The sequence below is a fragment of the Manihot esculenta genome, chromosome 11 (assembly GCF_001659605.2).
Source record: "Manihot esculenta cultivar AM560-2 chromosome 11, M.esculenta_v8, whole genome shotgun sequence".
In the NCBI taxonomy this organism is placed as follows: Eukaryota; Viridiplantae; Streptophyta; class Magnoliopsida; order Malpighiales; family Euphorbiaceae; genus Manihot; species Manihot esculenta.
The window spans coordinates 10,421,944-10,444,636 of NC_035171.2; the positions used below are offsets into that span (position 1 = coordinate 10,421,944).

General features: G+C 28.9%; 2 protein-coding genes across 10 annotated transcripts; one reads left to right on the top strand and one right to left on the bottom strand.

Moving 5' to 3' along the window:
* Positions 1 to 1,435: 1,435 nt before the first annotated feature.
* LOC110625931 (eukaryotic peptide chain release factor subunit 1-3) lies at positions 1,436 to 5,157 on the top strand. Of its 5 annotated transcripts, none has more exons than XR_006352633.1 (3): positions 1,436 to 1,763; positions 2,280 to 2,383; positions 3,534 to 3,544. XR_006352633.1 is itself a non-coding variant. In XM_043962113.1 (3 exons), exon 3 carries the CDS (start codon positions 3,627 to 3,629, stop codon positions 4,938 to 4,940), a length of 1,314 nt encoding a protein of 437 aa, XP_043818048.1. In that variant the 5' UTR covers positions 1,583 to 1,763; positions 2,280 to 2,383; position 3,626; the 3' UTR covers positions 4,941 to 5,157. The 5 variants fall into 5 exon arrangements, 4 of the variants coding, with proteins under 4 accessions (XP_043818048.1, XP_043818047.1, XP_043818046.1 ...); XM_043962113.1 differs by lacking the exon at positions 3,534 to 3,544 and adding an exon at positions 3,626 to 5,157 and having other exon boundaries at positions 1,583 to 1,763; XM_043962111.1 differs by lacking the exon at positions 3,534 to 3,544 and adding an exon at positions 3,582 to 5,157 and having other exon boundaries at positions 1,584 to 1,763.
* Positions 5,158 to 7,488: 2,331 nt separating this feature from the next.
* LOC110625772 (acetyl-coenzyme A synthetase, chloroplastic/glyoxysomal) lies at positions 7,489 to 20,931 on the bottom strand. 5 transcript variants are annotated; one of them, XR_006352517.1, is made up of 20 exons: positions 17,207 to 17,519; positions 16,611 to 17,103; positions 16,371 to 16,514; positions 16,061 to 16,216; positions 15,796 to 15,918; positions 15,549 to 15,717; positions 15,381 to 15,463; positions 14,981 to 15,082; positions 14,748 to 14,836; positions 14,549 to 14,639; positions 13,862 to 13,975; positions 13,276 to 13,352; positions 13,090 to 13,168; positions 12,819 to 12,887; positions 12,541 to 12,716; positions 12,311 to 12,367; positions 10,884 to 10,974; positions 10,672 to 10,770; positions 10,116 to 10,217; positions 7,751 to 7,885 (listed from the first exon to the last, which is right to left on the bottom strand). XR_006352517.1 is itself a non-coding variant. In XM_021771403.2 (19 exons), exons 1-19 carry the CDS (start codon positions 20,914 to 20,916, stop codon positions 7,700 to 7,702), a joined length of 2,280 nt encoding a protein of 759 aa, XP_021627095.1. In that variant the 5' UTR covers positions 20,917 to 20,931; the 3' UTR covers positions 7,489 to 7,699. The 5 variants fall into 5 exon arrangements, 3 of the variants coding, with proteins under 3 accessions (XP_021627095.1, XP_021627096.1, XP_021627094.1); XR_006352518.1 differs by lacking the exon at positions 7,751 to 7,885 and adding an exon at positions 9,293 to 9,647; XM_021771403.2 differs by lacking the exons at positions 10,116 to 10,217; positions 17,207 to 17,519 and adding an exon at positions 20,889 to 20,931 and having other exon boundaries at positions 7,489 to 7,885; positions 16,611 to 16,957.
* Positions 20,932 to 22,693: the final 1,762 nt, after the last annotated feature.

The following is a 22,693-nucleotide window of genomic DNA, read 5'->3' on the forward strand; positions in this document are numbered from 1 at the left end:
GACACGTTTCTCAACTTTTTATATTTTCCAAATTGATGAGAAAGGAGTGTTATATTTATTAAAATATTTAAATATTCTATTTCCAAACCTTTTTGTTAGAATTTGTATAGTGCTTTATTTTTATTTTTATTATTTATAAAAAATATTTTTAAAATTAAAAAAAAAACCCACGAATATTTGATTGTTACATATTCTATTAAATCATTATTTTTTTATAATCATTATCAGATTATTATTATTAATAATTTCAAAAGTTTATTTTATCGACTAAAATTATTTTTAAATATATATCTATTTAATTAATTTATAAAATATTTTTTTATTTTATTATCGTAAAAAAATTATTTAATTTTTATATTATAAAAATTCATCAATTATTTTTTTAATTTTAAAAAATACATTAAATTTTTAATAAATCTATTAATTAATCTCTCTATTAGTTTTAATTTTTAAATATTTTACTATTTAATTCTATAATATAAAAAATTGATTTTTTATTTTTGTAAAAATATTTATTTATTAATTATTCTTTTAAGTATTAAAGTATTTTAAATTTTTTGTAAAAAAAATTTATTACTTGATTCATATTATATGGTAAAATTTATTAGTTTATTTTTTAATTTTTAAAATATATTAAAATATTTCTAAAGTATTAAAAATTTATTAATTAATTTTTTATTATTTTAACCATTACTATTTAATTTATGTAATAAAAAAATTATTAGCGGATGACTCAATTTTATAAAAACATTTGTTAATTAATTTTTTTACATTGAGGATATTTTAAATTTTTTTTATAATACTTAATAATTAAAATTAATAGTCGATAGATTTTTTAAATGTAAATACGTTATGATATATCTTTTAAAATTAAATGATTAATTAATAAACTTCATATAATATATAATTAAATAATTATTTTTATTTTTACAATATTTAATGAATAATAAAGAGTTGAATATTAAATTTTTTAAAATCTTAAAAATATTTTTATATATTTTTTAAATCAATAAACTAACTAATGAATTTTACAATATTATGAAAATTAAATAGTAATTTTTATTATAATATTATATATTTTATAAAAATAATTTAATTTATTTTTATATATAATTATTTATATCGTATTTAAAAAAAAATATTTTATTACTTACTTTTATATAACCCGGTAAAAATTTATTTTTATGTAAATAATTTTAAAAAACAGATTTTGAAAAATAAATAATAAAAATTGAAAACTATTTTTTAGTTTTAAAAAAATAAAAAATAAAAATCGTACAATGTTACTAAACTACCCTCAAAAGTTCTCTTTAAAACGTTTTCTTTTTAACTTAGGAGAGTATAATATTTTTAATTTAGTAGTTTTTTTTTTTTCTAATAATCTATCCAACAAATTAAATTTTTATTCTTTGCTTTCCTCTTGGATTTATTCTATTTTTGTTTCTCAGCATTTCTTCCCTACATTCCTTCCCCACAATTAAGCTTACAAATTCTCTATTGCTTTTGCGTGCCTGTCAAAGGACAGAGGATTAACTTTTACGTAAATTTCTGACAAAAAAAAGGGGGAAATTTTACGTAAATTACGTATGAGAACAAAAAATAACTATGAGTTGAGTGCGGAAAAGCACAGGCAGACACTGAAAAGTGAAAACCCTAAAGAAGCTCTTTGACTTGTCTGACTGTTTTGTGAGAGAAGGGAAACAGTGGGAGAGAAAACAGGATTTTCAATCCAATCCACCGTCACCATCAATCTTCTTCTCCAGGTATTATTCTTTTTGTTTCTTTGATGGGTTTTTGTTGATTCTTTTCCATCTCTTTCACTTCTCTGATTTGTCCCGTCCTTCTTTCAGCTCTTGACTTTCTCTCTGTTATGATCTACTTACCTTTCTTTCTTTCTTTCTTTCTGTTCTGCTAGTAGAAACTGATCTCTCTAATTTATGTGCTTTGTAATTTTTTTAATGAATTCAATTTGATTAGGAAGATCAAAGTGCGAGAGGCTTTAAGATTTTGTTAGAAAATACTTTATTTGCAGACTTTGAAATGTTCAATGATGAGGGTCTTGATATGTAACATGATCTCTAGTTAGTTGAATCTAGACTCTAGACCTTCTAAGTTCAATATTTAATCTTATGTCATATTAAACAAAAAAAAAAGGCCTTTGTTAGCGTTGATGGCTTCGATTGGATTAGGCTTTAGTTTTGATCAGGAAGCAATATTTTGGGTCAATCAGTTTATGAAAAATGCAGGTAGATAAGTACTAAAACCAATCTTGGATGCAGGCTCTTTCAGGATAAGATGCTGGTCTGTGGAACCAGATATTCTGGTTTCCATCCCAAGTGGAGTCATTAGTCACTAATTTGACTTCGCTGGTTCAAAAAAGAGGGTAAAAGATCTACACAAGAAACTATCAACTCAGCACCCTGCCCTTCCAGACAGCCCTAGTTATAACTTTTGTAATTGTCCTGGTGCCAATTTGTGAATACGGTGCTTGGAATCTCTTAACCAACAAATATTTTACATTGAACATTAAAATTGTGAAGTGTTCTGATGGGATTGGCAAAATAAAATGAAGACTAGTAGACCATAGAATAGCATTTGAGAAATCTATGCAAGCTTTAATGTGATAGCCCTTGTGAAATGGAATTTTAGTGAGTTTTGAAATGCTGCGAACTCAGCTGTTCTAGAATACAGATTTGAAATAATCTGCCTCACAAAGGTATAAGTGTTACTAATAATTCCAACTTGTGTAATATATTTTCTCGTAGCAGTCTGGTGGCTAAGACTACCATAATGATTTAACAATCATAATGTTGTTATGCCATTTGAATTGTAAAACGTTGTCTAGCACTATAGCTCATTTGTGCACAGCTCAAATGCTTAAAGATAAGGCATATACTTTGTTGGGTGGATCTTATTTCTAGTTTTAGAAATGTATTATGTGCCTTGACATCCATGTGGAAGTTTTCACTTTGATTTACTGTCTTAATATTTTGAGAGTTGTCATTGTTTATTGTATTATTGAAAAATTGCCATCAACATGTGTTCTCTAGTCTCTAGATGTCAGATTAGCCTTGGTTCCTTCAATAGTTTTATGTTTGCTCCACCTGTATTTCTATTCGATGCCATATCTTACCTTGTTCAAGCAATAGAATTGTTAGAAGTTGAGCAGGTTTCAGCTTTGCCTGTACCATGAACAATTTATTGATTTGCATATGTACTGATTTTATTGCCCGCTTTTGTTGTCAAATCTTTTCAAATACTTGAGATAAAACCGTAAAAGTAATAAACATCCTCAATAATTAATTTTCTTTTCACATTTATTTGTTCATAATTTTGTTATATGAAATACATATCATATAATCTTTGTAAGGTGAGAATATGTAGATAGGTAAACGAGTGTGTCTCGTTATCCCTATTACTTGGATTTCTACCAAATGCAAACATACACATTACATTGATTATAACTTTGTATGCGAAGTTCTCCCAGTTTTGGAAAAGAATATAATGATTTATAAAATTCAAGATGTTAAAAGTTGCTTTTGTGTATCTTTTCTTTGACTACTTAATTGACCCTACAAAAGTTGCTGTTGTGGGGTACATCTTTCTGGTGTCTTTCTTTTCTCAGAATGGCAGACGGTCATGAATCAGATAAGAATATTGAGATATGGAAAATCAAAAAGTTGATCAAGGCATTGGAATCAGCAAGGGGTAATGGTACAAGCATGATATCTCTTATTATGCCTCCTCGTGATCAAATATCTCGGGTCACAAAGATGCTGGGTGATGAATTTGGAACTGCTTCAAACATTAAAAGTAGGGTCAACCGTCAGTCAGTATTGGCTGCCATTACATCTGCTCAGCAGAGGCTGAAACTTTATAACAAGGTTCCTCCCAATGGGTTGGTGCTTTATACTGGAACAGTTGTTACTGAAGATGGGAAGGAAAAGAAGGTAACTATTGATTTCGAGCCTTTCAAACCTATCAATGCATCACTTTACCTTTGCGACAACAAGTTCCACACAGAAGCACTCAATGAACTCTTAGAATCTGACGACAAGTTTGGTTTTATTGTAATGGATGGGAATGGCACTCTTTTTGGAACATTAAGTGGTAACACACGAGAAGTACTTCATAAATTTACTGTTGATTTGCCAAAGAAGCATGGGAGAGGAGGACAGTCTGCCCTTCGTTTTGCTCGACTTCGGATGGAAAAACGACACAACTATGTTAGGAAAACTGCAGAGCTAGCCACGCAGTTCTTCATCAATCCTGCTACCAGTCAACCAAATGTTGCTGGGCTGATACTGGCAGGTTCAGCAGACTTCAAGACTGAGTTGAGCCAGTCAGATATGTTTGATCCTCGTTTGCAGGCAAAGATATTGAATGTAGTTGATGTCTCTTATGGGGGAGAGAATGGTTTCAACCAAGCTATTGAGCTGTCAGCTGAGATTCTATCAAATGTAAAATTCATACAGGAAAAAAGATTGATTGGAAAATACTTTGAGGAGATCAGCCAGGACACTGGGAAGTATGTCTTTGGTGTTGATGACACATTGAAGACTTTGGAAATGGGCGCTGTTGAAACACTCATTGTGTGGGAAAATCTAGATATTAATCGATATGTTCTGAAAAACAGTGTTACAGGTGAAATGATTATACAACACTTGAACAAGGAGCAAGAAGCTGATCAGAGTAACTTCAGGGATGCAGCAAACTCTGCAGAGCTGGAGGTTCAGGAAAAAATGCCTTTGCTTGAGTGGTTTGCCAATGAATACAAGCGATTTGGTTGCTCACTTGAATTTGTTACAAACAAATCTCAAGAGGGTTCACAGTTTTGCAGAGGGTTTGGTGGGATAGGGGGTATTCTTCGCTACCAGCTGGACATTAGATCTTTTGACGAGTTGTCTGATGATGATGAAGTTTACGAGGATTCTGATTAGGAAGTAGAATGATATGCAAAAGCCCATACCATTACCAGGGTGATGGAGCTTTGTTACTGCTGTTGCCTGAATTTTCTTGTTTTGCTGCATTTCATTTGGATATGTAGAATGTTTCCCTGATTCCCCATTATTTGGGGGTAATTTTACCAATTTAGATAGTTGTCTGGGCGACATTCCTTAATTTTCAATTTATATCATAAAAATCTATAAATTTCAATCTGAGTATTATTATTATTTTTTTCACAAATTTTCTATATCTGATTGCTAAGAGAAATCAGGGGCAAAAGCAGAAATAAATATGTAGGGGCCAAAATTGAGATAATCATGATTAATAAAATATAAATTACAATTGTATTAAAAAATATAAATTTAATTTTAAGTAATAAAAAATATCATAAATATTTCATACCACATTTTCAAGTCATTAGATTTAAAGTTCTGTAGAAAGTAAATAAATTTATTATGTCATTATACTACTTATGTTTTAGTTCCTACAATTTAGAGTCAATTGTAATTTTGAAAACAATAAAGTTTATAATATATATTAAAGAGTTAAATTTAAAAAAAAAATAAAACAAAAGTTTTAAGTAGGAATGTAAATGAGGAGATTATTTATGAAAATTAAAATGCCGGGAACTAAATCCGATTAAAAAATAAATTAAATTTGATTTAATTCGAATTCATTTTAAATCAGATTATTATTATCCGAATAAAATTTAAACCCTTTAGTTTTATATATTTTAATTAATAATTTATATAAAAAATATTTTTTATTAATAATTTTTATTTAAAAAATTTAATATTTCTAAAAAATATTTAAATTTTAATTTTTAAATAAAAAAATATATAAAAATTTATAAATATTATTATAAAATATATTTTTATATTAAATTAATTATTTATATAAACATATTCAGACAGTGGACAATCTATGCATAAAATTCAAATCCAATCTGATCACGGATATTATTTTTTAAATTTAAATTTATTCCAAATCCAATTATAACTATTTAAATTCGTTGTATTAGAGTTGAATCAGATTGGATAATCAAAAATACTCGATCCGTTGCGGATTTTAAAAATTTAAGTTTATAAATAGTTTATAATTATAATAAATATTAATTGTGAAATATTGATTTATAAGATAAAAAAACTTTTTTTTGCCAAACAAGTTGTATTTTTAGCTTCATTATTTGATCTATTTTTATAATTAATGATAAAATTAATGTTAAATAAGTTATATTGCACAACTCATTTCTAAAATAAGAAAAATATGGAATGATTTGATGGATAAATTCTGTGGTATTTAAGTCAATAAACTATTTAAGTATATATTTAATAAAAAAATAAATAATAAAATAGATTTACATATTTAAAGATTGTCGGTGTATATAATTTGTTGGAAGTCTTATCATAAACATATTTAATTAAATTTTTTTATAAATTTTTATTTGAAATAAAAAAATTTAAAATATTTTAACTTAAAATTTTTTTATTATATATAAAAATAAAATCATAAATAATTTTATAAAAATTTATTTAAATTTTTTCTTGTAAAATTATTAGTGTGTTAAATAAAGGGTAAAAAAAATCATTAATATTGCTAAATGCCAACAATTTACTTTATTAGTATATTTAATTAAATTTCTGTTTATTATGAAAAATAATTTATATTATCTTATAAAAAAGTATTTTCTATGAAAAAAAATTATCCAACAAAACGACTTATTTTTTTTGCTTGATTTTAATTTAAAAAATAAAATTTATTTATAAATTTATATATAAAAATTTTAATAAAATTTTAAAATACAGAATATAACTTTTTTAAAATAATTTATTTTTTATTTTGATAAAAAAATAATTTTCATTAATTAATTTTTTAAATACTTTAAACATAAAAAAATATAAAAAATAATTTTTTAAAAAATGATTTTCGTTAAACAAAAAGAGCCTAAATTAATAAATTATTTTTCATATTTCATTATCTTTTATATGACATAAAAATATAAAATTTACGTTAAAGAATATAAATATATTAACATTTATTTTCATAAATATGAACAAAATTTATTATTATAAAAAAATCTAGTTTTAGTTACGTATAAATTATCAATAATTCAATATTATCATTTTACCAAAAATTTAAATTATTTTTTAAAAAATTCATGTATTAAAATTTAATTAAATTTATTTTAAATTAAATCCTGAATCGACCCATTGAATCTTAAATCTTTGACCTCTATATTTATAGGTTCAATATTACGCTATGTTTAAAAACTTTAATGAAATGAAGCTAATAAATTTATGTTATTATTGTGTGAATTAAAATTATTTAATTATGTGCTACAAACATTTGATGTATTAGATTTATTTTTATCAATATAAATATAAATATATATATATATATATATATATATATATATTCTGAGTATTTATATTACAATTTAGAATTTTAAATTTTGAATATTCTATGAAAAACTATTATTTATATTACTAATCTTTATACTTTTAGTTTATAATTTCATCACAGAATAGATTAATTCACTCATTTAATTTTAATGAATAATTTACTACCTCAAAAAGATTATTGAAATCCATCAATATGGCCTTACGTTTTCTTGAAACTTAAATGCCCAGTTTTTTTGACGCAAAACAAACAGTAAATTTGGGCCCAAATCAAATGCTAAAGACAATTTCTCTATAGCCGATAAATTCTGATGAAGCCTGCTAGAGACATTCCACGTTACAATGTTGTAGCTTCAGCGATCAGCAAGTGCTATAAGCTGCTCAACCACGCTTGGATCTGCCAGTGTGCTTGTGTCCCCAAGCTCATCTAACTGCCTGGAAGCAATCTTTCTCAGAATCCTCCTCATTATCTTTCCGCTCCTTGTCTTTGGAAGGCCAGGAGCCCAGTGGATTTTGTCAGGTGCGGCAAATGCTCCTATCTGAAATGTGGAACAATAATGTGTCAGAGAATGCAGCTGATACAAACATGTATTTAGAACCAATTTCTTTGGTTGCCAGGACTTCTGAAGTTGAGGGGAGTGGATGCGAGGAATTGGGTAGTTTGTATACTAATCAATTCACCATTCAGTCAAAACCTCATCTCTCTAGACTCCAGACAAGTAAATAGGCCTTATGATTTAGACAAATGGGTGCACAATTGAAAGGACCATTAGAGGTGTGTCACAAAAACCACAATTCTCGGTAACCATAAAAGAAGAAGAAGAAGAGTTTAGGGAGAAGAGATAGAATAGAGAGAGAGAGAGAGAAGAGAAGAAGAGAAGTATTTGAGAAAGAGAGAGATAAGTCTTCATTGATCTTGGAAGATGATCAATACAGCTCAACTATAGTCTTTTATACCATAGCTGGAAGGTAGTTACAACTAACTCTACAATCTACAACTATACTGTCACTTAACATCTTTTCCCTCCAAATCCTAAGCCTACTTATTCCTATATTTTCTTTATATGTGACAATACCCCTCCCTTGAGAACCTTCTTGTCCCCAAGAAGGTTAAAAGGCTGGAAACTAAGACTGATTAAAAGTCTTATCTTCCCAAGTTGCATCTTCAGGTGGCAAATTTTTTCACTTGATGAGACCTTGAAAAACACCGACCCTTTCCTGTCAATTGTTATGGTACGCACAAACAGCTGCCCCAATTTATGAACAGAAAAATTGGAAATAGAGGCATCATTGTCACTCTTATGGTATTTTTCAACATTTTAATGCACAAATCCTCCCTGACAAAATGACACTTTCTTCTTTTGCCGCCTCCACATTTCAAATGCATCCTCTTTGAGTATTATATGCCTACATGATCCCAGCATAAGTATACTATTCCCCAAATTCCAAGACTCGTTTCTGACACCCTTCTTCTTCATAAACTTTCACATCCTTTTCTTGATTTGATATATTCTCAACAAGAACATCATTCTTGTGTTCAAACACTTCAAAAATTCCAACAGCAAAAAGACTATATTCAATATTTTCTCCGGTTATAGAACGAATCCCAATTTTTGTCCTTGGAGAAGACACCTTCTTCCAAGTGTTGCAATTAGTGAGTGTCACCCTCTGCCCCAGTTTTCCTTCAGAGATATTTCCAAGCTCCAGTTCTTGAGATCTTGAATTTACAAGGGAAGCTTCAAAGACGTTTTCATGCTAAAAACCTTGAATATTCTCATCATTTGTATCATTGACATCCTTAGGTTCTTTGCCCTCAAACGCAATCAGTTCTATCTTTGGCAAAATAGATTCAACAACACGATAGTTTACACAATCACCTTGGCCTTTGGCATATATCCAAGATTGGGGTTAGGAAGCAACCCTCTGTTTTCCAAAACCTTACTTTCAGCGACTCTGTTTACTTGAGACTCTTTGAGTTGCTGCATTTTTTCTTTACCCTCATCCTTCATGTCCTTCAGTATAATACTCATAAAAGCACGCACTTCTTCATTGAATTTGTTGTTCTCATCATCAGATTTACTGAATTTTTCTTTCAGTACCTCCAGATCGTGGACATTTTTCTGCACTGTCGATTGCAAAATGCTTAATTGCTTCTCCAATTCTGCAACCCTAACTGCTTCTTGGCGATCCTCACTTCTTGGCCTACCACCACACTTCTTGAGATGTTCCTCATCATATTTTCTTATTTTTCTTTCAGTAGTTTCCAATAATCTTCAAGATCCTCTAGGTCCAAAGATTGTACTTCCATATTATGAAGAAAAGAAAACCAAGATATGTATTATCATAGAAACAAAAGATTTAAAGAAAGAATTAGGAACAGTGGAAAAATAGAACCAAACAAGAAAGTAAGTGAAGAAATGAATTAGATATTACCAGAATTTCAAGAAACAGATTTCTTGAGATACAGGAATTGAGAAATTAAAGAAGTGAAGAACCAGAAAACAACTAGAAAAAGAAGAAAACCTGATTCAAGAATTCAAGAAAGAACAAAAAGAAGGATAGAAATTTTAATGAAATAAAGAAGAAACAGAGACCAGAAAGAAAAGAAAAGAAATTTCAGGGAACAAAAAGAATAAAAATTACAGGAAGAAAGAGAAGAATCTTAGAAAAGAAGGAAAGAAGGAATATAGGGAAGAAAGAAAAGAAATTTCAGGGAAGAAGAAAGAAGAATTAGAGGGAAAGAAAGAAAAAAAAAGAGCAGAAAGAAACCTGATTCTGCCATGGATGCGACCTAAATCAGCCATTTGCAGCTCAATCCCACTCGAAAACAAGCTCGGATACCAATTTGTCACAAAAACTCTAATTGTGGGTCTGGTAACCATAAAAGAAGAAGAAGCAGAAGAGTTTAGGGAGAAGAGATAGAATAGAGAGAGAGAAGAAGAGAAGTATTTGAGAGAGAGAAAGAAATAATGCTTCATCGATCTTGGAAGATGATCAATACAGCTCAACTATAGTCTTTTATACTGTAGCTGGAAGGTAGTTACAACTAACTTTACAATCTACAACTATACAGTCACTTAAACATCTTTCACCTCCAAATCCCTGAGCCTACTTATTCCTATATTTTCTTTATATGTGACAAGATCATCTCAGATCTTTTCTTTTTCATTATGCATGTCTAACCACTTGATCATATGATTGAAGTTTTTATGCACATGGCCAGATGCATCTTGAAAGATAAGTGAAAAGGCTAAACTGTCCAAATAGAAGTTTGCATATTGCATTCAAAATATGTCATACTAGAATTGTTGGACTGGGTATGGACCTGATTTCGCACTGTGAGGATAAGACTTTTCCTAAGCTCTTCACTGTAAGGAACACCCTCCACAAGAGTGACAAATGCATAAATACCCTGTCCTTTAACCTGACATTAAGAAAACAATGAAGTCAAAGCTGAGATAGTGAACAATGCACTTACTACTCTCTCTCTCTCTCTCTCACGTGCAGAAGAGCACACACACACACACAGAGGGTTACCTCATGCTCAACACCAACTACAGCAGCTTCTGCACATTGGGGATGAAAAACAAGAGCAGATTCCACTTCTGCTGTGCCAATACGATGACCACTACACAAAGAAGAAATGATAAAATAACATTTAGAAATGTAACACGAATATACCACCAAAACAAAAAATGCATTCACGGACAAGGATTTAACAGCTTCAAATTTTATTGTCGCTTATCTTTACAAGAACACTCTATGAAGAGGATTTTTACCTCAAACACAAGTATTGGTGTAGTATTGGCAGGCTATTATTCATAAAATTTTCATTTATCACAATGTTTGATCTTTTATTTTCAGTCCATTGTAATCCTGAACTCAGATTTCCATTATCTAGCCATCATAGTGCTTTACTGAAGTTATGAAGGAAAAAGGATTGATAGGTAATTCTTGGCCACGGGCCAGTTCCCGTCTGGTTACAGGCTGGAACTGCAACTTCTGCCAGTTTAGTGGTCTCATGGTTCAAACCCGGATGGTTATAGTTTGAAGCGGTTTTTTTCTATCAATGTTAACACTTTATACATAATAATATATAAATTTAGAAGATATAGGTTTATAATACATAATTCATTTTGTTTCTAGAGTAAAAAAAAAAAAAAGCAAACTAAAGGGAACCAGTACTAAAAAAAATAATAATAATAAATTTTGAATTCGGCCAGATCTGGTTCAGAACTAGCAGTTCAAACTAGCCAGTAACGAATCTGGTTCAAGGAGGAGATATCTGTAACCAGCTCCCCTAATAAACAATTCTGGCACCAAGTTTGACAGTCCAGTTCATTATTTGAACAGGACACCATGAACTGGACTGAGTCCAAGTCCAGTAACACCCAACACTCATATTGAATAGATAAATGAAAGAAATACCATTAAAAATGTGCGTAGCACACAACTACGTAGTTTGACTTTTCAAGAAATTTAATGAAGCTGCTAAGAACAATCCCCAAAAAGATTGACACTCAATCAAAATGATTGATGATTCCACTTCTGCAGTTTTTTCTTTGCCAAATGATCCTATCATAGCTTCCTAGTAGTGCTTCAAGAAGCCAATCTATTATAAATCAAGAATACTTCACACGTTTTCCTTCTTCCAATATTTAAGAAGACATCAACTTTTAACCCTAGCGAGCATTATGTTTTCTCATGATAGTCCATCATAATAATGCACAACTTATCTGACAATGAAATATGTGAGTTGTAGCATTTTATGCGTTAAGAATTCATATCGTGACAAAAGGCAAGGAGAAACACTGGAAGTTAGTAACAATCGACATTGCAAATTTGACTAGGAAGAGAGAGAACAAAAAGGCATAGAAACTAGGCATAGCTCACTGCTCTATACTAATCCAATAAATTAGCATTGTCCAGATAGTTATAGGACAATAAGAGAAAGTGTCACCTACCTAACATTGATGACATCATCAACTCTTCCAGTTAGCCAGTAGTATCCATCCTTGTCCCTGAAACATATATGTCAACCATTAGTCCTTTGGCTGACCTTGTGTCCCGTCCACACCAAGGGAAGAAAGCTTCCAGAGTCCACAGATAAGAGAACATGAAGATCTATTGTAACACATTAGGTCGAATGAAAAAAGACCATTTGATCGTAATAATAATAATAATAAAAACATGCCTGCTACAGCCATCACCACTGAAATAATAGCCAGGAAATGGCTTGAAGTATGTGGTTTCATATCTTTCATGATCACCATAAAGAGTCCGGAATGCCCCCGGCCAGGAGCTTTTCACACAAAGATACCCACTACACTCTCCTTCAAGCTCAGCACCCTTCTCATCCACTATGACAGGCTGCACTTGCACCAGAAGAGGAATGATGAAGAATAAGTTAACATAAAGAGATAAAAGAAAGGCAAAAACATAAAGGCATAAAATCTTTATTTCACTGAGAACCTGAACACCAAAGAAAGGGAAAGTTGCAGAACCAGGCTTCTGTGGCCAGGCACCCGGCAATGGAGTAATCTGACACATTATAACACTCAATTATTATTGAGATATTTACAATGGAGAAAGTGAACAAAACATATACATATAGCAAAAGCAAAAACAAATACAAGAATCATGAAGCCGCTTGTTTTGGGTAGCAATGGACAAAATAAAATTACACTAACATAGCGATTTTAGTAAAATTAACAGCGCACGTAAAGAAATGAACTCAAAATACCATAAAGCCACCAGTTTCAGTTTGCCACCAAGTGTCAGATATAGGACACCTGGAATCTCCAACTACATTGAAAAACCACCTGGAAGAAACAGATTGTGTTACAAATTTTCTGGTGTAAAGATGTGGTTTCTGATCAGGCAAGAGAGAGAGAGAAAAAAATGAAATAAAAAAGAGGCAAGCAAGAACCTCCAAGCACTTGGATTAATGGGCTCGCCTACACTTCCAAGGACCCGTAAGGATTTTCGTGAATAGCGAGTAACATACTGCATTATCAGAAACAGCTAATATCAATAATAGTATCCAAGCATGAGCAAAAGCGACTCTATAAGTGAGAAAATAATAAAATATGGATAAACAGATTTTACAATCCCTAAAAAGGAAAATAGGCACCATAAATAACAAATAAAATTAAACTTGTGCAACATATGACTAAAAGATTCAAGCAGAACTCTTTCATAATAAAATAATAAAAGCATATTTCTTTCACAAATAGGTCCTAGTTTACTTCCTCCAAATCTTCATTGCAAAAGCGTAATGATGTTAAGTATAAATAAAGACCAAAAGCATAATGGATCCAAGCCACAAGATGCATAAAGACTTGAGCTTGAGGGAAACTATAAAACTAGATCACAAATTTCCAAATACGAAATGTGAAATCAACTCCATATAGCTTAGAAACCACTGTTGAATTTCAACCTACTCATGATTAGGAAAACTATTATGAATGTTTCAAACCACAGATTTCTGATGTAACAAAGGATAAATATCTTGCCTCATCACCATCACGCATGAGAGACCGCACCAATGTGGGGGCAGTATAAAATATTGTCACTTTGAATTTATCAACAATATCCCAACAGCGTCCAGGATCGGGATAATTTGGAGCCTGCAAGCAATTTGCTATTAAATGGAGATACTTACAAATCCGTGTCAATCAATAGAAGATTAACTGAAGGGGACCTGTTCACATCAAATTAAACCCTATAGATAGCCTCTACTTGAAATGGTGTTGCTGGTAGAAAAGCACTATACTACAGTTGTCAAGATACAAGGCCTCTACATTTTTACATATCTTAATAAGCTTCTGCAAGTGTCATATTATGATTAACAACTAAATTTTCTTCAACAACATTCTTCTGTTTATGTACCTCCTTGATTTCTACTCCTTAGTCCTTGCCATTCTGCTTTTCTTGGTTTCCAATTCTCTTTGCTTTATAGAACAAAGTATCCAAACTGTCAAAGAACTTTCACAAGTTATAAACCAAGTTTTCATCTCTAGAAATATACTTTATCCTTTCTACCTGGCTTGTACTTTTCCATTTATTATGCTAATTTTTCTCTCAGTAATAATTTAAGACACCAGAAATAAAAGTTGGATTATAAGCAAAAATACACCTAGTTTTTTTTGGGACATTACATCAATTTTAAAACCTAAATTGAGAAGGACCAAAAAACTTACCCCTTCAAAAACAACAACAGTTGCTCCGTTCAGCATAGGTCCATAAGTTACATAGCTATGCCCAGTGATCCAACCACAGTCAGCAGTGCACCTGATATTAGAAAAACTCTCAATAGATTTCAAGATGCTATTCAGCTGCTTTGAAATGAAAAACTTTTGACAAAACATAAACAATAACAAGTGGGAGTTTCATCAATACCAATAGATATCAGATGGCTTGTAATCAAATGCATACTTGAATGTTGTGGCAGTGTAAACCATATATCCTCCAGTTGTATGGAGAACACCCTTTTGGGAAAAGGAAAGAAAGAAAAAAAGAAAGAGAGGGAAAGGGAAATGAAAAATAGGTACAATGAAGAAAAGGAATAAGTTTGGAATACAGTCAAGAGAAAAGGTAATTCCAATATCGATTGAACAAAGGATTTTAGGCACCTTTGGTTTCCCTGTGCTCCCACTAGTATACAGCAGAAAAAGAGGATCTTCTGCATCAACCCACTCTACTTCACAATTAGTTGGATATTTAGGGACAACATCCTGAAAGATGTTTATCATTCATCAAACCTCAAAAATATTATAATCTTAGTTATGAAATCATTCTCAATCGTATAAGCCACCTTTCTAGCATTAACAGAGCCTTATTAACAGGATAACTAATTAAGATTCATAGCTATGTACCTTATAGAAAATGATTAAAAATTCATTTAAAATTTTATCCGTTATATAGAAATACTATATTAAAGTAACACAGTAGCACACATAAAGATAACTGAAGCCCATTAATACAAAAAAATATTTTCTCCCTAAATGTTTGAGCTGTTCTGTTATAGCTTACCTGCCACCATACATCTCTTCCCTCCTGCCATTTAGTGCTTTCCCTCTTCATTGCAGATTGATTTTCATAAGTTAAACATACATCTGGTAAAAAATATAAAGGAACCACATGAAAGGTGAAGAAGATGAGCAATGCTTAAACAACAGAGCAGTTGTTTAATTTACATACCAACTGAGATCCCATTTTTAGTAGAGTCAACAAGGGCAGAATCAACTATGTCTTTGAGGGGAATAACTTTAGAACCTCTTTTGACAGCATTACATGTAATCACTACCTTTGGTTTACAGTCCACAATTCTTTGAGCGAGAGATTCCGCAGAAAATCCTGCAAACACAACCTGATGGAATAAAAAGGTAAGAGGTATTTGCTAACAGAGATGCAAGGATAAATGGAGTTTATAGTTGTGCTCTAGTACCGAGTGGACAGCACCAATGCGGGCACAAGCAAGCATTGCAATGGGGAGTTCCATGAGCATGGGTAAATAAATCACAACAGCATCACCCTTTTTAACTCCTTTATCTTTTAAATAATTGGATAGCTACATAAAAAAAAAAAGGAAAAAAAAAAAAAGAAAAAAGAGAAAAGATGACACCATTAAATCCACCGTCAAGCACTTAATTATTCACATTGTTGCTCCCGGTAAATATATAACTGAGTAAAAATATATAAATATATATAACCTGACAAACTCTTTGAAGAAGTTGAGAGTAAGTTAAGGAGTCTTGGGAACCAGGTTCATTGGGCTCCCAGTAAATAGCAACTTTGTCAGCATTTCCAGATTCAACATTTCTATCCAAACAATTGTAACAAATGTTGGTGACACCGCCCTTGAACCACTGCGTAATTATACAAATATTGTCACCATTATTATCGATTACAATTATGAAAATGCAGCTTTCAGGTTAGATTTTATGACACTTCCCAATAAAACGATAATGAAACTGAACAATGAACTCATTCAAAAAAAAAAATAAAAATTGAAATAATGACCTCAATCTTAATCCTGCCCTCGCGGACATCGAAGTTCTCGGACAAAACCGATTTGCCCCATTTCTGCTTCCAGTAAAACTGAGAAGCAATATCGGACCAAAATCCGGCTGGATCTTCAATTGACCTTTTATACATCTCCAAGTACTGATCTTATCAGAAAAAGAAGAAGAGAAGGACAATTACACTTTCCATTCCTAGTAAATTTCCACAGTTCCATTATCACTAAAGACAAATACTGACCTTCTTAGGAGAGGGAACAAGAGCTTGACGAACGAAGTCATCATTAGGGAAAACGAGATCGTCCTCTTCAGAAGCCAAAGCTTCTCCTAAAATAACAGCATTAAGACCAGTTATTTTCCCGGCGCCGGAAGGCAGAGTAGACATTGACTCAACATGCCTAAGGTGATTTTTGGTTGTCTTGAAATTTTGACCCGCCATCCCGATCCCGCGTCGACCAAACCGACGGCAACAAAGACGAGAGGCGGAAGCGGAGGCCGAACGCCTTGCGACTGCTAGAGAAGGTTTGACGAAAGAAACGGCAAAAATCACGGGAGATATTTGAACAGCTAGAGCTTCACGAGCTGCTCCTACACCATTTCCAACATAACCGCTATATAAGACCGGGGACGCCATTTTTTATTAAACCTTGGTTGCTTTAGCTACGCTGTTATCTCTTTCCAAAAAAAAAATCTTAAAAACGTTTATTTTATTTTACAATAAACACCTCCGGCACCTGTTCATATGCCAAAATGAAAACGTAAGCTTTTGACATTGGCTATAATTAATTAATTAATTGATTACCATGATTAATATAATTAATCAGAGACTAAGATTACCTGGTAACAGTGAATTCATTGCCTTCATAATCACTTGTTTAGTGATTTAGTAGAGGAAACCATGGTTAAGAGAAAGAAGAAAGAGATGATGGGAAGGAGGATGGAAACTGAGGGAAGGAGAGAAAATGTGGAGGAGTTTGCTGAGGATGATGATGGTGATCTCAATGTCCACAAGTTTGATCACCAAGTCAAAAGGAGCAATTGGCTATATGTGGTGATGTGTTCAAGCGTTTCTGTCCTTGATGAAGCCCAACTCCAGTTGTTTTTCTTTTGTTGTCATGCTATTTGCTTACCTTTTGTTTGGAAATAGTTTCTTTTTTAAGTAATGTTAGGTTTTAAAAACATTTAACTAGTCCTTGGAAGAAGGCGAGGTTTTTTGGGAGAAGATTAACTCAGAAAATTTATAAAATTTTCTCATGAAAGTCTTCAAAAAATTTTAAAAATCTTTCGATTTCTCTTAAATAATAAAAAAATATATTATAAAACCATATTTTAAAAAAAATTATTATTAAAACAAAATATTAATCTTATTGAGACTTAACCGTATTTTAAAAAACTTCTCCTTTCAAACAAAGTGTTAATATCTTGATCTTTATAAGTCTCGAAATCTTATTAGTTTAGCTTTGATTTTTAGAAAAATTAAATTTTTAATTTTTATATTATTTAAGTAACACATTCTTTAATCTATTAATTTAAAAAGTTTATTAAAATATTTTTAAAATTTTAAAAATATATTAATTAATTTGTTAATTATAAGAAATATATAAAATATTTTTAATAGAAAGAGATTAATTAATAAATAATTATTTTTTATATATCACAACTACTATTTACAATTAACAAAATAATTAATTAATATATTTTTGAAAATCTCAAAAAATTTTCAAAATATTTTAAAATTGAGAGATTAATTAATTTTTTTATATTATATGAATTAAAATAATATTTTTTTTATTTTTTTATAGACAAGAGTTAAATATTATATTCATATTATAAAAAAATTAAATATTTAATAGTTACATTTATAAAATTCACGAGTTAAATAATTAATTTTCAATAATGATTAAATATCGAATGTTATGGATGAGAAATATTAAAGTGCGAACCGATTATTTCACATTGTTTGGAAAAAATTATAAGAAGAAGGAAAATGTGTGTTTTTTATTTTCTTTCTTTTTGTTTATATGGATAGAAAATTTAAAAAAAAAAAAACTTATTTTCTCTATTTTTGGAAGATGAGTGGACAGAAAATAATCAAAATTCAAACTTTATCCCCATTTTTTATAAATTGTATTTTACAAAATTGAAATTGTCAACAATATTCCAGCAGCTTTCGGGATTAAGATAGCTAGTTATAAATACCGTGTGTTGCGTGGTTTAATTTTTTTTATTTTTATAATATACTTAAATATGTATTTTTTTATATTTTAGGTTTTAAAATTTATTAATAATGTATTTTTAATTATTTATATTAAGTATAATTAAATTGTGTATTAATATATTGTGAAATTATATGGCTATCAATTTTTTAAATAAATTTCTTTTCCTTATATAATTTTTAATTATTTTCACATTTTTTTTATAAAAATGTAATATTAAAATATAATTTTCATGGCTTTTAAATAAATATTAGCTTTTGATTGATGTAGAACTATGAATATTAACAATTATAGAAAATCTAGTTAAAAATAATTAGAATAAAAATTATAATAATATATCAAAAATTTAATTAGTTTCAAATAAGCTAAATAGTATATAATTGATTTTAAAATAAAAATAATTTAAATAAGTAAATAAAAAATTTAAATTGAAAATGACAATTAACTGTTTATCATGATGGATTGAAAAAAATATATTTAATTTAATTGGTTAGGTTTTCTTGCTATTTGAATATAAATTCCATTTTATGAATATAATTACATTATTAAAAAGAAATCTTATATATATCAAACTCTAAGAAATACATATATATTTTTTCCATAATTAACATATTTTCCTTTTAAAAATTTTTTAAAAATATATTTTTTTATTATTTATCTTATTATATAAATTTAAATAATATAAGAATTTTATAAATAAGCTTTTATTAATATTATTCTGTAGTATAGGATAGTTAATAATTACAAAATTAATTTCTTTAATAGTTAATATTTATTTTCATTATGATTTTTTCATTAATGTTATTATATTAGTTTTTATTTTTTAATCATTTAATTATTGTTAAGATTAATGCATATTGTAACTCATGCAATTAATTAACAAAAACAATTCTTTTATTATTATCATTTAATTATCACAATTATTATTAACATTTAAAATAATTATAACTGCTATTAATTTATGTATAAACAAGAATAAAATAAAATAATTTAAATTTTATTGTGTTCCAAATTAATTAAAAACTATTACTATAATAGGTGAAAAATAAATAAAATTAATTTTAAGAAAAATATAAAAAATTAATTTAATAATAATAATAATTTAATTTTTTAAATAGAAATTAATCCAATTGAAAAAAGAATAAAAAATTTTCACATTTACATTTTAAATTTAAAATTTTAAATAATAAAGTTAATTTTTTTATTGTTTATCTCGATTTTAATTATTAGTCTCAATTAATTTTAATAAATATTTCTTTAAATTTTATGTGAATTATTATTTTTAAATTCTATTGAATAAAAAAATTTAAATTTATGTTAATTCATATTGATTTTCAAAAAAAATTTAAATTTAAGGTAATAAATGTAAATCTTTTTAATTTATTTATCGTAATTATAATAAGAGGACTAAATTAAATATAAAAAAATTAATAATAAATTATAATATAATTTTTAAAGTTTTGTTTAATTAATAAAATAATTTTTAAAATATATTTTTTATTTTAACAATATTTTTTAATTTAGTTATTTATTTTTTATTTTTATTTGTAGATAAAATTTTAAAATGTAAAAAAAATTAGATTAAAATATACAATATTTTATTTTATTTAATATTATTGATATGAATTATAATTTTTCATATATTAAAAATATTCATATAATTTATAATAATATTGAGTATAAATATTTAATTACATATTTTAATATATAATATTTATATGTAAATTTATCGTAATTGAACTTTATTTATAATAAATATTTATTTAAAATAATATATTTAATATTATATATGATAAATAGAAAATAAATTTATTTTGAATAGAAAATTTAAATTAAAGTGTTATATGTTTTATTAATATATAATTTTAAGAATTATATTATAGTTTATTATTAACGTTTTTTTTAGATTCGATTTAATTTTTTTTTTAATTACAATTGTAATCGATAGAAGATATATAATTTTATTATTTAAAATTTTAAAGTCGTAGGTAAAAATATGCATTAATGTGAATGTTTTTTTTATTCAATAAGCTTTTTAGTAATAATTTATATCTTGAATTAAAAAAATATTAAAATTAATTGAGATAATGTGAAAAAATTAATTTTATTATTTAAAATTTTAAATTTAAGATATAAATACAAAAATTTATAAACTTCTAAATTTTTTTTATCAATAGCCCTATAAAATTAATCAAGAAATGAAATTTAAATTATATTAAAAAATTAAATTAAAATAAATAAAAATTATATTATATTACCATTGCACGGTATTTCGCTTGCATAAAAAGAGAGGCTAAACTTACCTGGTGATAATGAACTGGCTGCCTTCATAATCACTCGTTCAATGGGTTGAAGTTGAAGGGTCGATCGACAATAGTACAGTCTTGTCCTGAGCCGTGTGTGTTTTGTCTCTAATAAAAAAAATCGAAAAAGAAATTGATGCTCTTGAGAGAAAAAAAAAAAAAAAAAGGAGACAGAGAGGAGGGGAGTTTGCAGGGATGATGATGAGCAAGACAAGAGAAGCAACTGGGTTTCCTAATGAAGACTAACCAACACTCAATTTTTGTCGTCAAGCGTTTTGCTTGGTGTCTGCTTTCTGTTGGCCGCGCAAATCGTATTGCGACTTGTCAAATTGTGTTTCCCTTTGCTTTTCTCTTTCCCCCTAGTATATTGGTTGATATTGCCAATTGTTTTTTTGCTTTTCCTATTCTTCTGTATGCCTCCACTTTGATGGTTAACCAAGCAAGGACCCATGCTTGATTTTATAATCTTTGTGCCTCCTTGTTCTTGTGTGGCGTGGCACCTTGTTAGTTGTTACCAAATTGGCAAATTACTCGAAAAACCGAGCTCGCAAAGTCAAAATCAAACACTCCATTTTGGATGTTTTTGTGGTTAGTGGCTCAATAATCCTCTACGTTTGACTCTGAATAGGAGTAAGAATTGCATAATTACAATTCGGTTGGCTTTCCTCGCGTTAACCATCCATTTAGAATAAAAAATTTCATAAAAATTTAATTTATTTAAAATGAATGAATTTAATTTTTTTAATTTAAAAGATTTAAAATTCTATATTTGAAAGATTAATTTCGTAAACAAAATAATTTAGATAAATTCTTATAAAATCATCTATTTTTTATTTTTTTTAAAATAAAAACTTTGTAATTTAAAAAATAATGAATTCTCAAATTCTAAATGGAGAGTTAATGCATTGGCGATGGGTAAACTGATTACAGCTCCAATCCCTGAAGATGGTTTGTCGATGTTCACCAAGAGTCTTTCATTAATGCATGGAAGAGCATACAGCCATGGAAACTAGTTTCTGCAAATGAACAAGTGCAATGTTCTTTCAGAGTTTTGAGTCCTGGAATCAGAGTAAATAATAATCCTGTGTAGCAGTAGAAATCATGTCTCCGAATATTCATTGTATGCAGCATGAAGATATTTCAGTCAATTAACTTGTTTCTGCTAGATAGAAAAGATATGGAAGCCATTATAACAAATGGCATTCTCTCCAACGAAAGGAAACAAACGCAAGCCATTACAATATTACATGGACCACAAATTTGTTTCAGTACAAAAATTAAGGGATTTATTCACAATGGTGAATCACTTATCACACAGATCAAGGTAAAAATATTAAGCAGAGACATTATAGAACAAGAAGTGGCATAGAAGTCCAAACATATGGTCTCTATTGGCACCAGTATTGCATGGAGAACATCTACGTGCAGTGTAATCGTAATAATTGTGGAAAAGAAAAATTATTATGCAAGCAATGGCACACCACCAATCTAAGAATCCAGCATATTTGTTGGCATAAGCTTAGAACAATAGCTACTAAGCCTCCAAGAAATAAAATAAAGTTTCCTTGTGATAAACAGATATCGTTGGCATTTTCAACCAGAAGTGAGCTTCTCTTAAAATGCCACAAGTTCAAATGACTTCAACAATCTAGCTATTGATATTAACTAAAGAAAGTCACTAAAAGATAAAAAAAAAAACACAAATTCAATACTTATTTATAATAAACAGAACCATTGGCTTTCCCTTTAGCACTTCTCCAAATGGGAAATAGTGAACATCTTTTTTTTGTATCCCTAAAACTGAT